The 14,154-nt window shown below is 45.3% G+C and overlaps 1 protein-coding gene across 17 annotated transcripts in view; it reads right to left on the bottom strand.

Annotated features, from left to right (window-relative positions):
• Nucleotides 1-14,154, bottom strand: part of SEMA5A (semaphorin 5A) — a 478,910-nt gene that overhangs the window by 162,108 nt on the left and 302,648 nt on the right. For all 17 annotated transcript variants that reach the window (XR_012377654.1, XR_012377655.1, XR_012377662.1 and 14 more), the window contains one exon: nt 237-522. Coding sequence is in view for 2 of the 17 variants with exons in the window: in XM_073891093.1 (XP_073747194.1) it covers nt 237-522 (286 nt within the window). In the remaining 15 variants the exon portion in view is untranslated. The remainder of the gene's footprint in view (nt 1-236; nt 523-14,154) is intronic.

Raw genomic sequence — 14,154 nt, 5'->3', positions numbered from 1 at the left:
CTAAGGAGAGACTGAAACTTTTTGCTTCACTTTATTCTCCTAATACCAGTCTCAGAAATCACATTATTGTTACATAACATTTAGTTCATACTCAAACATTTATTTGGCCATAAGCCCAGTAAAATAAGAAAGATTTCTTTTAAAGCAACTTTCCAACCTCAAAGGTCAAAGCACAGTAGACTCATTCACCATGAACAGAGGCGCAGGGACAGAAATTTTTTTTTCCAGTTACTTACACATTGGTGGTAAAGATGCCATAGATCAAATCCAGCTCAGGCAGGAAGAACGTGCTCTGCAGTTCATTGTAGTAAAAGGGGACCTCCCCGGGCCGGGAGCAGTTCAAACGAGCCTTCATGAACGTGGTCCAGGTGTCCTCCAGCAGGAACCGCCCCCCAATGTCGTTCTTACAGACACGGGCAGCTCTGGAGAACACGGTTTTCCCACAGTCGTGCTCCACGGCATTTTCTCGAAAAAAGAAGTAGGTGAAATTTCCGATGTCATAAGAGGACACGAAGTTTGGTTCTGGAGGCCAGAGGAAAGAAGGAAAGTGTAAATGTTCATCTGATGTTTCTTTATGTCTTACCTCCTCAGGATTTTGCCCAAGGAGACGGGTGTTGTCTGCACAAACCCACAGGTTCGGAGGGACGCACCGCTGCCCCGTGAACAGCTCAGTGATCTGTGCTAAGGGCAGAACTCAGGACACAAGTTCCAAATGACAAGAAATCGCCCGCACGATTCCACACAAAAGCTTCCTGAGCGAATGCAGCCCTCGAGTCACAGAACATTAATGCCTTCAAAACTTTGCAATACACTTGAAAGCAACATGTACTAGTTGTTTATATATTCTCACGTGACCTTCAGAAAGCATGCGAAAAAATGAGATTAAACATACGCAATGTGGTTCAGAATACAGGAGTCCGGTATCATGTTTGTTTTTGTAGAAGACAACAAAATTCTTTGATCTTACTTGTATCCAGGAGTATGACTGACATAATTTATGTGCTTTTAGTGAGAACTTGAAGACGGTTCTCGTTTGTGAAAACTGAAACAAACATCGAAAACTATCAGGTTAGTGTCCTGAATTCGCTTTAGCAATTCCAGTTACTATGGTGACCATGGAACTGTGAGGACCAGCCCTTACTTTCCTATTTTTGGGTGGCTGGGAAATCCACATAGAAAGAGGGGAGTGTATGGAGATGGGGTCATTGCCTTCCAGCTTCCCGGTCTCATAATTAGCTTAAAAATAGGGATTCCGAAATGACAGAATGATGGCAAAATCTTTACTTAATCACCAAGCTCATTAGGAGTTAAAGAATTTGGTAGTTTATCAACTGCATTTCACATCTAGCATTCAAAGTGTTACCTCCGTAGCTTCTTGTGTGAATCCACTGATGACAGAAATGATACCCTTTCAGACATGGATACACCCTAACATTTATCTTTTAAAAATTTGACTCTCCCTCTCTCCTCTATTGCTCGGGGCTTTCTATTCAACTAGCAAGTGTCTGAATTTTATGGTGCCATTACGATAATATGGCAATAACCTTTTGTGTTCAAAATTAATGGAAAGATACACACAAGAACTATATCCGCAAGGACGCATTTCAGGGACAATTAGTTTTTGGGGGTCATTCAATTGGCCTTGAACTTTGCCAGATCCAATCAGATTGTACCAACGCACGTGTTACTGGCAGGACTACTAAAAGTCAGTTTGGCTACAAGACAACCCATTAATGTGAAAAGTAAGACACAACAGGCTCACCTCAGATGTGAATGTAGACGTGGAGGTGGCGTTGACTACGACTCGTCTATCCAAGAAACTGTTGCCAATTTTCAATTAACACATATATTAGATATCATCACAAAATGTCTCATTTTAATTCAACCTTACATTGTAAAGGTGTAAGAATGACTCTAGGTTGTGTACGCTGAACATGCAATGTGTTCTTCTCAGTCCATGATATTGTTCTTAAGTCATTTAATTACATCAAGTAATAGAGACTTCAATAAGGACCATTTTTCACTTATAAACTGTCAAACATCCTATTAGATCACTGTTGCGTTAGCCTGAAATGGGTATAAAGGAAAGTAGATTGCATTAAAATGTGTGAGATGGAAGTTAGTTGTATTTCCTGTACAGTAGGCTTTCATATCCGAGAGAGATGCTCACAGACACAGGAGGTGACTTGAGTTTTGGGACATACAGCAAAATAATGGGGCAGTTTTTGAATCTGTGTTCACTGAGCCTCCAAAAAAGAATGACTCATTGATGAAGACCCCAAAAGCAAAGATATGGAATAATTACCAAACTATATTTTGGTTTCTAAAGAAAATATTCGCTTATACGTCTAATTCTAAAGAGAAGACTAAACAAATCATTTCAGAATATGTCCTGTACCCAGGCTCTACAACCAGACTGTAGTTTGATCACTGTACTAAAAACAAACAACAAAAATTATCATGATCATCATGACAGCAACAACCACAGAGCTGACCGAAGATGGAGAAAACAAAGAAAGAAGGTACAGGACTGGGTGTGTCTAGCCTGGGGCCATGGACACCAACACACGTGGATGAGGTGTGGGCAGAGTCCACAGAATTTATCAAACACCCTCACAAAGACCTGTTCCTGCTATGAATTCGAGGACACACCGCCTGGAGACCAGAGTATGTGTCTCTAGGAAGTCTTGAGCAAGAAAATGAGAAGCTACAAAGATAAAAATATCTGTCACGGTTTCTTCCAGTCAAAGCTGAGTCTGTAATTTAAAAATATCTGCAGAGTGCTAATGCTATTGGGCCAGGCTCTACACTCGGGGCTTCGCATTCACATGCTCGTTAAACTCAAAGGAATCATAGACGTAGGTGCTGTGTTACTAGTAAGTTGCCCAAGTTCACACAACTAGCCATGGGGGGCATGGGATGGGGGTTATGTCTTGAATCCAGACAGTCTGACCTAGGTAAGAGCCTAGGCACTTACCATTACACTACATTGAAAACAAAACAAAACAAACAAACAAAAAAAACAATGGGCTGCAAGAGAACAACTGACTATATTAACAATATTCAAGAATAAAACTTAGTATTCTGGACAATGCTTTAGAAACCAAAGTGGGGAACAGGTTGACTCAGGAAGAAAATGCCCAGATGAAATTTACCCTGCAGCTATTAGGAACATCAGGAATGACACAGAGAAGAGAAAGCGGGAGGAAGGAGCCAATAATCCAAGGGCTTATCAGGCAAGAGTATTACTGGGAAGCATTTGCCCAACTCCGTTTTGACGTTTCAAATGGTGCCACCACAGCCCCAGAGAGCCAGGGAGCGACTGTTAGGACATTTATTCCACTCTCATCGTCCGCCCCACTGAATAATCTCACTCCGATGTCTCCTCAAAGGGGGACACTGGCTAATGCCATGCAGATAGGCCCACAGCTTCCTCTCTTCACAGAGAACCTCCAATAGCTCTCCAACCCCCCCCCCACGAAACAACTGTATGATAGGGTGACAAAGCACATTTCAGACAGAAATGTGTTCCCACACACATTTTTTCCGACTGAGAAAATGGGGAAGAATTTGTGCTTGGTGTGTAGTATATGCTGTTCTAGAATCCACCACACAGTGTAGGTCCATTTAGTCAGGGAGCTAACTGACACTTGGAGACCCATTCTGCTGTCCACAGTGGCCCTTCAGGACGATGACGGGTCCCTGACTGTGGGACCTGCTGTAAAACCAGGACACTCCATTTCCTGGAAAGCAGAGCCTTTTGAAACGCAGCCAGCATCCCGTTCCTTTTCCAAAGACAATAAAAAAGCTGGAATAATTGTTAGACAGACAGCCAAATATCTCCCGCATTTACAGATATAAATCTAGAGGTGGGGGATGTTTGGATCTCACCAGGCAGTATAATAAGATGCATACTGTTTCCCCTCCATTATTTAAGTTCTGTCTCTTGTTAGACTGTAATTCGCCACAAACTAGTAATCTGTCACTCCTGAGTGAATTGAACAAGGCATAAATCAGGCACTGCTTTCTTGTCTACAATGAATGTGAGTGCGTGAAAGAGAGATCTGAGTGGTTCTTTATTCTTTATTGTCATTAGAGCTACACATGAATACAAGGTGTGCTGCCAATTCAGAAAAAAAAGAAAGACATGAGTATGTCAGCTCATTATAAATATATGCACAGAGAAACTGGTTTTCCTCATGTTTGTACAACATATTGAGTCATGGATTACAGAGCATTTTACAAAATATGTCATAAGAGGAAATATGTCTCATGATACAGGAACTTTTATTTTATACATTTACTTATTAGTGACCATGCAGATAGGGCTAAGAGAAGAGATCCATAAGATAATAAACGTGAGTAATGAGAAGAAAAGCTTCAGCGTTTCTGAGATTTTGACCATGTAAAACCAAATCCTGAACATCCTAATGGATCCTTCCATTCTGTATTCTCTCTAATGTATCAACTCCTGCATCCGTCTGGAGGCCCCTCATGTTCGGTGGTTCAGTCTGATGACTGACCGGATCACCGATAGGTTCCTGATATAGAAATATTTGTCCAAATTAATGCCAACGGATATTGAAGGCAGAAAGGAATTCCAATTTGCCAACTTTACAAAAGTCTTACTAGAATCAGAATCTATCATAAATCCTTTTTCAATCAAAAGCCACCTTGTAATACACTCACCAAAGGCCAACTAGAAGATGGCTGGGCATGGAGCCCGTATGGGCCGTGGCTCTGCCCATCCCAGCTTGAAACCCTGGGTTGGACCATGGACACCTGGAATGTTCTTTCATCCCATATGACAATTCAGGGCACAAAAGACCTACTTTGCCGCAAGGATTAAAGAGACTGGTACACAGCAGACTCTCAGTAAGTGGTGCCTATAATTAGTATTTCACGATTTACTCTTGATTTCCCTCTTACTAATTTATATTTGGTAAGACTCCACATAATGATAATGACTAATCAAACATGCAAATGTTAAAGGTGATCAAAATTTGAGAAAGATAAATAAAGCCATGCTGAATGCAAGCTATTCCACAAAAAAGAAAGGAGTTAATGGAACTGATCTTTAGATATGACACAGTGAGCCAGATATTTTTAATTCCTAAATTTGTTGGTGTCAGTCACTACCAAAACAATTTCCATATATGTTCCTAGATTTCATACCCTCTCTCACTGTGCACATTTTTTCCCTTGTTACACCTCCATGAAAATCTGCTGCAGGGTGTTCCAAAGTAAACTAATTACATCTAGGTATTTAGTAAGCATGGATAATTACACTAAAATTAAATTAAGTACAATGTGGTTTAAAAGCCAGTGACATACTAAAGCTTTCCCTGAGACTTCCAGTAAAAGACAGACAGACAGATGGGTACGTTTGTATGTGTGTATATGTGTCTGTGTGTGGGTCACATACACACATACTTATTGGGGTGCATGTATATACGGCTCAATACTTCCACCTACTGGCTGTGTGAACTTAGTCAAGTTATTTCACAGCACACATTCTGTGTCCTGTTTTAGAACGATGGTACCACCACCCAATATGCACCACTGGGGGAAATCAGAGGTGATGAGCGACAAGTGCTTAGCACTTAATCGCTCGGCATCAAGATATAGATCACCGGGGCGCCTGGGTGGCTCAGTCGTTAAGCGTCTGCCTTCGGCTCAGGTCATGATCCCAGGGTCCTGGGATCGAGCCCCGCATCGGGCTCCCTGCTCCGCGGGAAGCCTGCTTCTCCCTCTCCCATTCCCCCTGCTTGTGTTCCTTCTCTCGCTGTGTCTCTCTCTGTCAAATAAATAAATAAAATCTTAAAAAAAAAAAAAGAATATTAAAAAAAAAAGATATAGATCACCGTTCATTTGTATATGCAAATTAAAATCTAAATATGTATGTGATGTATGCAAAACATGTGAATTAACATTGGCACACATATCGGTAAACATATCAGTATTTATTTAACAAGCTAAATCATAAACCCCTCCATCATCGGCTACTCACCACCTACGGCGGCGTAGGGGGGAGGCGGTGCTGGGCACTGGGTGTGCGGGCAACTGACCAGAAGAGCTCATGCCCTCATGGACAGAGTGAGGAAAACAAACAAGACAGACCAACAAGCAATCACAATAACGACAAGAAAGATGAAGACCACCAGCAGCGAGGTGAATTCAAGAACTGGAAAGGAGAGGATCAGAGAAAAGGCAGAGGGAAGGCTGGGGACGGGCCCCCAGGCCGAGAGCAGGAGGGACCACAGCTAAGAGGAGACCCAAGAGTGGCCAGGAATGGCACGAAGCTCGTGTTGGAATGAAGGAATCCGCCTGACAGGAGAAGGCCAGGACAGCAACCCAGACCCGAGTTGGGATGTCAACTGCCCCTGGAGAGTCACTGAGGAGTCTGAAAAAAAGGTGTATGATCCACGTTCCTGTGTGTGTGGCGGTGGGCAGTGGTCAGGGAGAAGGGGGACGGGGCCCCCAGCGCGTCCTGAGTGGTCACTGACGGCACTTGGATCCCCAAGTTCTTCACTCCCTGAGCACCCAGCAGAAGGACACCCCTGCGTCAAACCAGAAGCGTGGTTCCAGCCGACTTGATTCCTTCTTGCTTCCAGGGGAATATGACCTGGTGAAAATGTGGTATTTGCATGGATTTGCGGATTCTAGCAGGAGCAGCCAGGACCAAGGGGACCTGTGCTGTCCCTCCCTGAAGGAGATCTGCCCCCTCTGTGTGAGGACTCACCCTGAAAGCCCAAGGCTCTCCCTGGAATTCTGCCTCGAGGTCTAGAGGAGCTTCGCTAACTGGCCGTCCGCTGGATGTTCTCGCCCAAACTGACAAACACATCCTTGTGTGTTCTCCCTCGAGCTGTTGCAAGCACAGAGCCTCCGCAACCTTTCCCTTCTCCCGTAAGCATCTACCATGTCACACGTTCCTAGGCTCAATCTGTTCAAACTAATTTCACGACTATGTATTTCTGAACATTTTCAAAACAGAAAGTTTCCATTTACCACGTTCATTTTTTCCTGATTACCTTTTCAATGCAGCAGTTTACTTCTTTTAAGAATGAATCATTGAGCCTGCAGAACTGTGAATCAAAAGCTAGGAATTTTTTTACAAATTGCCATATTAACTTGAATTCAAAGATCTTAGAAACATTTTAGTGTTTATAAAATGGTTTTATTTATTTATTTTTTAAAGATTTTACTTATTTGACAGAGAGACACAGCGAGAGAGGGAACACAAGCAGGGGGAGTGGGAGAGGGAGCAGCAGGCTTCCCGCCGAGCAGGGAGCCCGACGCGGGGCTCGATCCCAGGACCCTGGGACCATGACCCGGGCCGAAGGCAGCCGCTTAACGACTGAGCCACCCAGGTGCCCCTATAAAATGGTTTTAAAGCGGAAGAAGACAAGATGCGAGAGCTCACTGGAAAAGGGTATCAGGCTGGAAGAGTATGCGGTTAGACCACGTCAACCTGAATGACTGGTCTTTGTCTCCTGAGCTGACCCGGGCCAGGGCAAGGCAGAAGCCCAAAGGACAGACTCCACTGTCCACCATGTAGCAGTGCATGATAAAACGGGAGAGGCCACTGAGGGGCTACAAAGGGTTTAACAGAATAATACGGAGACAAATTTGCTGAAACACGTAGACCTGGGGATCCTATCAACAGGATGACAATATGAGTTACAAGCCAAACAGGAGCACTTTTGAGAGGGACAGGGAGCAATGTTATAATCATGCCAGGGTGGCAGGAGGGACCTAGGGCTGTCGTAAGGAAATGGCTCATGATCTCTAGACAATACATTGAACCATTTTCCTGCCTGGTGATATAAGTACTAGAAAATTTCTATACAATATATTATCTTCTCTCTAATGGGACATAACTTCTCCAGGTGGATTTCTGTTTTGTTTGATGCAGGTCTCCGTATGACTTAGTGTATCGAGTTGGTGCCTTTGGACACATATTAACTTGGTGGGGGAAAGAAGGGCTCATTCATCCGTTCTCTTCTGAAATGTGCAAACTGAAAGTCCAAATGACTGACTGGCGAGTACAGAGCCATCACCACAAGACGGAAGGGATTCTGTGCTCCCCCAGTTTCAGGCATTCGGCCCAGAGACCCATCAGTGCACAACACTGCTTGCAAAGGGCACCACAAGAACCGATTCCTTCATGTCACTTAGCAAACTTCTGTGCCCATGAAGGACTCTTTTAAATTATGCCACAGGCCCTTCTGGGTTGGGTTTAATAATTGCCGTTCATCTCATCTCTTTTTGCAAGTTTTTACCAGTAAGGAAACCCTCCTCACCTTCTCCGGAGTCCCCCACCCCTCTTCCGTGGTAGCTCGTGCATAAAAACGTGGACCTCGGGAGGGAGACAGAGGCAGGTTATGATGTTGCTGTTTCCTAAGATGTGGATGAGACGGAGGGGAGGAGGGAGCCCGTGGAGGGGGGAGGATGCAAGCTCCGGAGTGGGTGTGTTTGCAAATCCCGGCTCATGTACACATCAGCCTAGTGGCTCTGGTTCAGGGGGCTAGCCCCTCTGACCACAGCTTGCTCATCTGTAAAATAAGGACAATGTCATCTCCCTTGGCGAATTTTGTGGAGGATTACAGATGGCACATGTATGGAGTCTCCCATCCACCTGGTAAGTTCTAAAGAGCCACTGCGACCCCTATGATATAGATAATCAAATTGGGTTTACAGCACAGTTTCCAATAGACCTGCATCCCACTCAAGATGGACAATCTGCCTGAAGTCCCACCAATTAGAAAAGGTGGCTCTTCGGGCTGGGTCCCATGTCACCCAATTGCTCCCGTGCTCTAGGCCCACACCTCATCCTAGAGAGCTACAACCTCACCCATTAGATGTCAGGCTTTAGCCTCACAGCTGCAGTACCGAAGAGAGCCCACTGTTCACCAATGACACCCCTTTTAAGCATCTCCCCCAGATGCCCGTTTAATAAAATATAAAACCAGTCTGGTGACTAGGCAATCGTGATTTTTGTTCTGGTTTTCCTGGGCTTCTTTTCCTTGATAAAGACTTGACTTTTCCTACACAGACATACTTCATTCCTAGGCTCCACTTGTCTGTATTTTGCTCGTTCTGTGAACACTGCCTCCAATTTATAAATTTCTTGCTCTAGCAAATGTTGTCCATCCAGGGAGCCCCTAGAGCAAATGATTCACACCATTAGGGACTGTGCTGTGTAGACTCTGCCAAAAGTGAACTCATTCACTGTCCCCAGGACGAGACCAAAAGAGTCACTCTGGCCTGGCCATGCCTACAGCTCCGAGAGGCAGCATCTGTTCTCAGGGAGAAGCACTGACCTCCTTCACCAGGCACCTGTCTTCACGGTGAAGAGAAATAATTTCTCCTTGAGTCAAGCACAGAGGGGATTTTCTCCCTCTAAGTAAATTATCCTTAATCATTAGGAGGTTACTCATTGTACTCTAGAGACCTCAAAGAGTCTACTTAAGGCACGGGGAACATCATTAAAGTATTTTGAACCAGGAGAAGTTGAGATTGTGACGAAAAGAGTTCTCTCTTGGCTAGAAACATAATAGCTCATGTGAAATAATATTGTTAAAATGAGAAGGCCTTTGATGTCAGGTCTGTCTGCTTCCACATGAGGTCCTGGTTGGAATCTGCAGAAATAGAAGGAGCTGGGGAACTCATCAGGACCCCCGTGGACAGGCAAACACTACCCCCAGAGAAGAAAAATGGACAGGCCACCAACTGTTAATAAGATGATGTCCATGTAGATATCGATACTGACTTATGAAGGCTCATTTATGAATTAGCTTTTCCAAGTTCCTACCAAGGTTTTATTTTTTTTTTTTCTCTGTGAAAGCAGGTAGTTCCCTCAGAACCCACAAACTGAATTTGCACACTATTAATTTGGAAATGTCATTTTCCCCTCTTTCATGGGTTTACTGTTTCCCCAATTTGATTGCCAATTTCTTGAAGGCAAATTTTACAGCTTCCCTATTTTAAGCATTGATCATTAAACATTTATTATCCTGCCTTACAGTAATCATTTAATAAAGGTTATTAACAATGAATATTTTAATGCATTAAAGCTGTTAAGGTATTTCTCTAAACACACAAATTTGTTCTCAGAGTGATTCTGGCACAGGGGGATAAATCTGATGTTGAAACTTACATTCATTACCAAGCGCATAAAACTCAATGCTTCAAATTCCTCCAGAACATTATCCAATCGATTGCACTGTGTTTGATAACTGAATAAATAATGGTTGAGAAGGAGTGTCTAAGTCAGATGACAAAGGAAGAGTTTTTTCAAACCCGAATCCATTTCAGACATATAAATCTATTTTTTTTAATTCTTGGTTACAATTCCTATGACATGTTCCATTTGTTTAACAACACCGTTCATATTCCTACCATTTACGCAATGTGCTTATCTCCTACTCATTCAGCAAACACTGATGGAGTGGGAACTGTGTTTCAGACTCTGAGTGAGATGCCGAGCACAGAAAGATGACTCACATGTAACCCCTGCCCTCAAGAGATTCATACACATGTGGGCCCAGCAAGCAAAGAAGCAAAACTACTCATCTAGTAGCTCATCTATTCAAAAAATGCTGATGGGTGCTTACTATGTGCCCAGCACTGTTGAAAGCATGACACATCAGTGAACAAAACACATTAGCCCAGCCACTGGGGAACCTCCATTCCCAAGAAGGAAGGAGACAAGCACTAAAGGGCATAGGAGTTAAGGATAAAAGCTGAGCATGGTAAGAGGGACCAAGCAGGCTTAGATGGGAGAGGGGGTCACTCCACATAAGGCGGTTGGGGGACGTCTATTGAGAAGCCCCATCTGAGCAAAAACCGGAAGGAGCTAAACCAGTTGGCCAGGTAGATCTGGGGGGGGGGGGGATGCTTTTCAGATAGAAAGGGGCCAGCAAACAACAGTCTGCTGGCCAATCCTGCCTGCTAGCTATAAATAAAGTTTTATGAGCACATAGCCACTGTGAGTGATCAGGCGGGCACCGGCGATGGCCGCTAGGAGGGGGGAAGTAAAAAGCTGCAATGGGGACAGCTTGGACTGCAAAGCTTAAGTTGTCGACTCTCTGGCTTTTGCTGATCCCTGGGAGACAGCAAAGAGCCAGCAGCCCTGTGCAACATTTAAGAGGCCAAAGCAGAGGAAGCAAGGGGGGGGAAGAGCAGTGAGGGCACAGGGCTGAGAAGGGGCCGTGGGGAGGGCCTCGGCGTCTTCTGTAGCTGGAATGGGGACTCTGTGGATTTCAGGCAGGTTGCTGGAACTAGAGCACGTGTTTATGCGGCATCCCTGGAGACATTCAAGGCTCTATAGGTTCTTACCCAGGGCTCCCTGCGTCCTGGAGGGACGTGAGCCTGGACAGGCTAAGGCCACCATGTGCCTGAAGATTACCCCCGGAGCATGGAGGTTCCCGAGAGGCTGGGGTGGCCAAAGGGCCCCGGCTTGCTGTGCTCGGTCCACATGTCCTGAAGAACATTTTTGTGTGTCTGTGTGCTTCCCTTAGACTGGAGTGTCTGTGTGCTTATTTCTGTCAAGCCTTTACTATAGTCCTTTGAGGGAAGAGTTCAGCCACGGAATGAGCAAGATGCAATGCACTTCAGCCTGATGCCTAGGAGAGGGGCCCCCTTTCCCCAGAGATCACGGGGTGGAGAGGAGAGGCTCAGTAGACAGGGCAGCAGCTTACGTGAACAGCCTGTCCACAGCAGTGGTCTGGAGAACGCAAGGAAGAAACAGGGGAAACCCAGCTGTGCCTTCGGCAAAGAGGAGACAGCACCGTCTGCTAAGGGTGAGACGCTAGCGCTGAGACAAGAAGGCTGAGGAGTGGGCAGAGAATGGACGCATACACAGCACAGAAAGGAGAGCGGGGTTGTTGTCAGAAGTTAGGTGCTGCGCTGTAAGGTGGCAACGTTTGGGCATTTCCTGATTAGCCCACCATTATAGGTTGAACTGGATCGTGCCATCCCCCCAAAATATGTTGAAGTCCTAACCTCCAGTACCTGCAAATGAGACCTGATGTGAAATGGGGTCATGGCAGATTGAATTAAGTTAAGAGGAGGTCATACTGGAGTATGGCGGGCCCCTAATCCAGGATGACCAGTGTTCTTACGTGAAGATGGCCAAGCGAGGACACAGAGATACACAGGGAGGAGCCCATGTGAACGAGGCAAAGACTACAGTGATTTGCCACAAGCCAAGGAGTACCCGGGACTACCAGAGCTGCCAGAGGCAAGAAAGGGGTCTCTTCTATAATCTTCAAAGACTACTGAGTTTTTCCTGTATAAGGTAACTAATCGAATTATGGAAAGGGCCACCTCTGTGTAGAGGCGAATTGTCCTATGCACAAATTAATCACAAGCACCAAACCTGAAGACAAAAATTGTGCTGACCATAGTTAGAAGGTCCTATCCTCCAGACCTCTTTCCTGCTGAGACAATTCTCTTTCGTCAAACAAAATTGTTGGCAAAACCCGAAAAATGTCCAAAATGAAGAAGTGAGTTCTGGTTATGATCATGGGTGAGCAGCTGTTAGCTGAGCGATAGCCTGAGATGAGTAAGTAATGAAAACTGGTGAGTTCACGTCTGAGAGTGAGTGTCATGAAATCACACCTTGAATCAGCAGGCCCCGAGGCTTTCTATTTCCCCAAAGTGGGAGCTCCAATGCCAAGGGAGTTGCCTGCCAACCCCATGGGGGTGGCTCATGTCTCCTCATTCAACAGGTCAGAGTCCGCATATTCTTTTTTCTTTTCTTAGATATTATTTATTTATTTGACAGAGAGAGAGAGACAGCGAGAGAGGGAACACAAGCAGGGGGAGGTGAGAGGGAGAAGCAGGCTCTCCGCTGAGCAGGGAGCCCGATGCGAGGCTCAATCCCAGGACCCTGGGATCATGACCTGAGCCGAAGACAGATGCCCAGCGGCTGAGCCACCCAGGTGCCCCAGATTCTTAACTGAACACACCAGCTCCGGGTTTTCCAGCACACCCGCTCAGCTCTATCAAGAATAAATCCAAACCTCTGCTCTCCATTTGCTCACTCCGTGCCTTGATTCTCAATCAGCTGAAAACTCTGGAGAAGAATCTAAGCGCCTCCTTGAATGGGTCCCTAAAAATCACAACAGGAAATAGGACTCCTTTTTTTGGATACTGCAGAATTAACTTTGTTTTCAGGTTGTTTGGGTTTATTTGTTTTCGTCTCATTGAAGGAGAAAGAAATCTGCACATTTTTATAAAAAGATGGCAGTGATCGCGAGAGAGGAAGAAATCTGAGGCTAGGGCAAAAAAAAAAAAAAAAAAGGAAGGGATAACAGATACGGCAACAATCTCAAGTAAAGAAAGAAAATGACTCCGGAACACAGTGGAGAACTGAGATCAGGGCATCTGGTCACGGAGCAGATGGGATGCAAAGTAGGGATTCCAATGAGGTCAGGAAGAACACAGGCCCCTGCTTCCAGGCTCAGCAGGGGGACAGAGGCAGAACTAAGTGGGGTCAGAGGCCGGGATCTGTCCCGGATGGTCCATCAGGGCCGAAAACAGGACCAACCAGCAGTAGAAATGGTATCTTGGGGTTCAGTAGAAGGCACTGCCCCAAAAGGGCCCAGGAGAGGGAAGAAACACTCAACAGTCAAGAACTCTCTGCCGTCTGCCCTAGGAGTGAGGGTCTTCCCCTGTGGGCGGGGCTGAGGGCAACAAGGTCATTCAGTGTCATGGGAATGAAGATGACAAGGTAGGTTGAGTGGTGGCTCTACCATGTTTACCTTGGACTAATTTTCAATTTCTACAGTTGTTGGATCCTATCACATATAAACAGCAGCACCTTTTAGGAACCTAAAACATGATTCATTATGTTGGCCAATGACAGCACGCCTACGGTGACTGTGGTAAAAGCAGGGTTAGCTCTCCCACTGCCCTCCTCACATCCCCTGACTCTCAGACAGAAAGGCTTCCACCCAGAGGTTAATGGAATCAGACCATCCGATCAGCCAGCGGGTACTGGAGTCACATGCGAAGAAATAGTCAGTGTTTTTAACTCATGCTATAACCTGAGTTATTTTTCCAGGATATTCTTCAGGGGGTCACTTTTGGGGAAAACAAAAGAGAGAGAGAGAGAGAGAGAGAGAGAGAGAGAGAGAGAGAGAGAGA

This window comes from Callorhinus ursinus, unplaced genomic scaffold (genome assembly GCF_003265705.2).
Source record: "Callorhinus ursinus isolate GAN/ISIS: 27379988/994484 unplaced genomic scaffold, GSC_fseal_2.0 scaffold3, whole genome shotgun sequence".
Classification (NCBI taxonomy): domain Eukaryota; kingdom Metazoa; phylum Chordata; class Mammalia; order Carnivora; family Otariidae; genus Callorhinus; species Callorhinus ursinus.
This window is presented reverse-complemented; position numbering and strand designations above follow the sequence as displayed.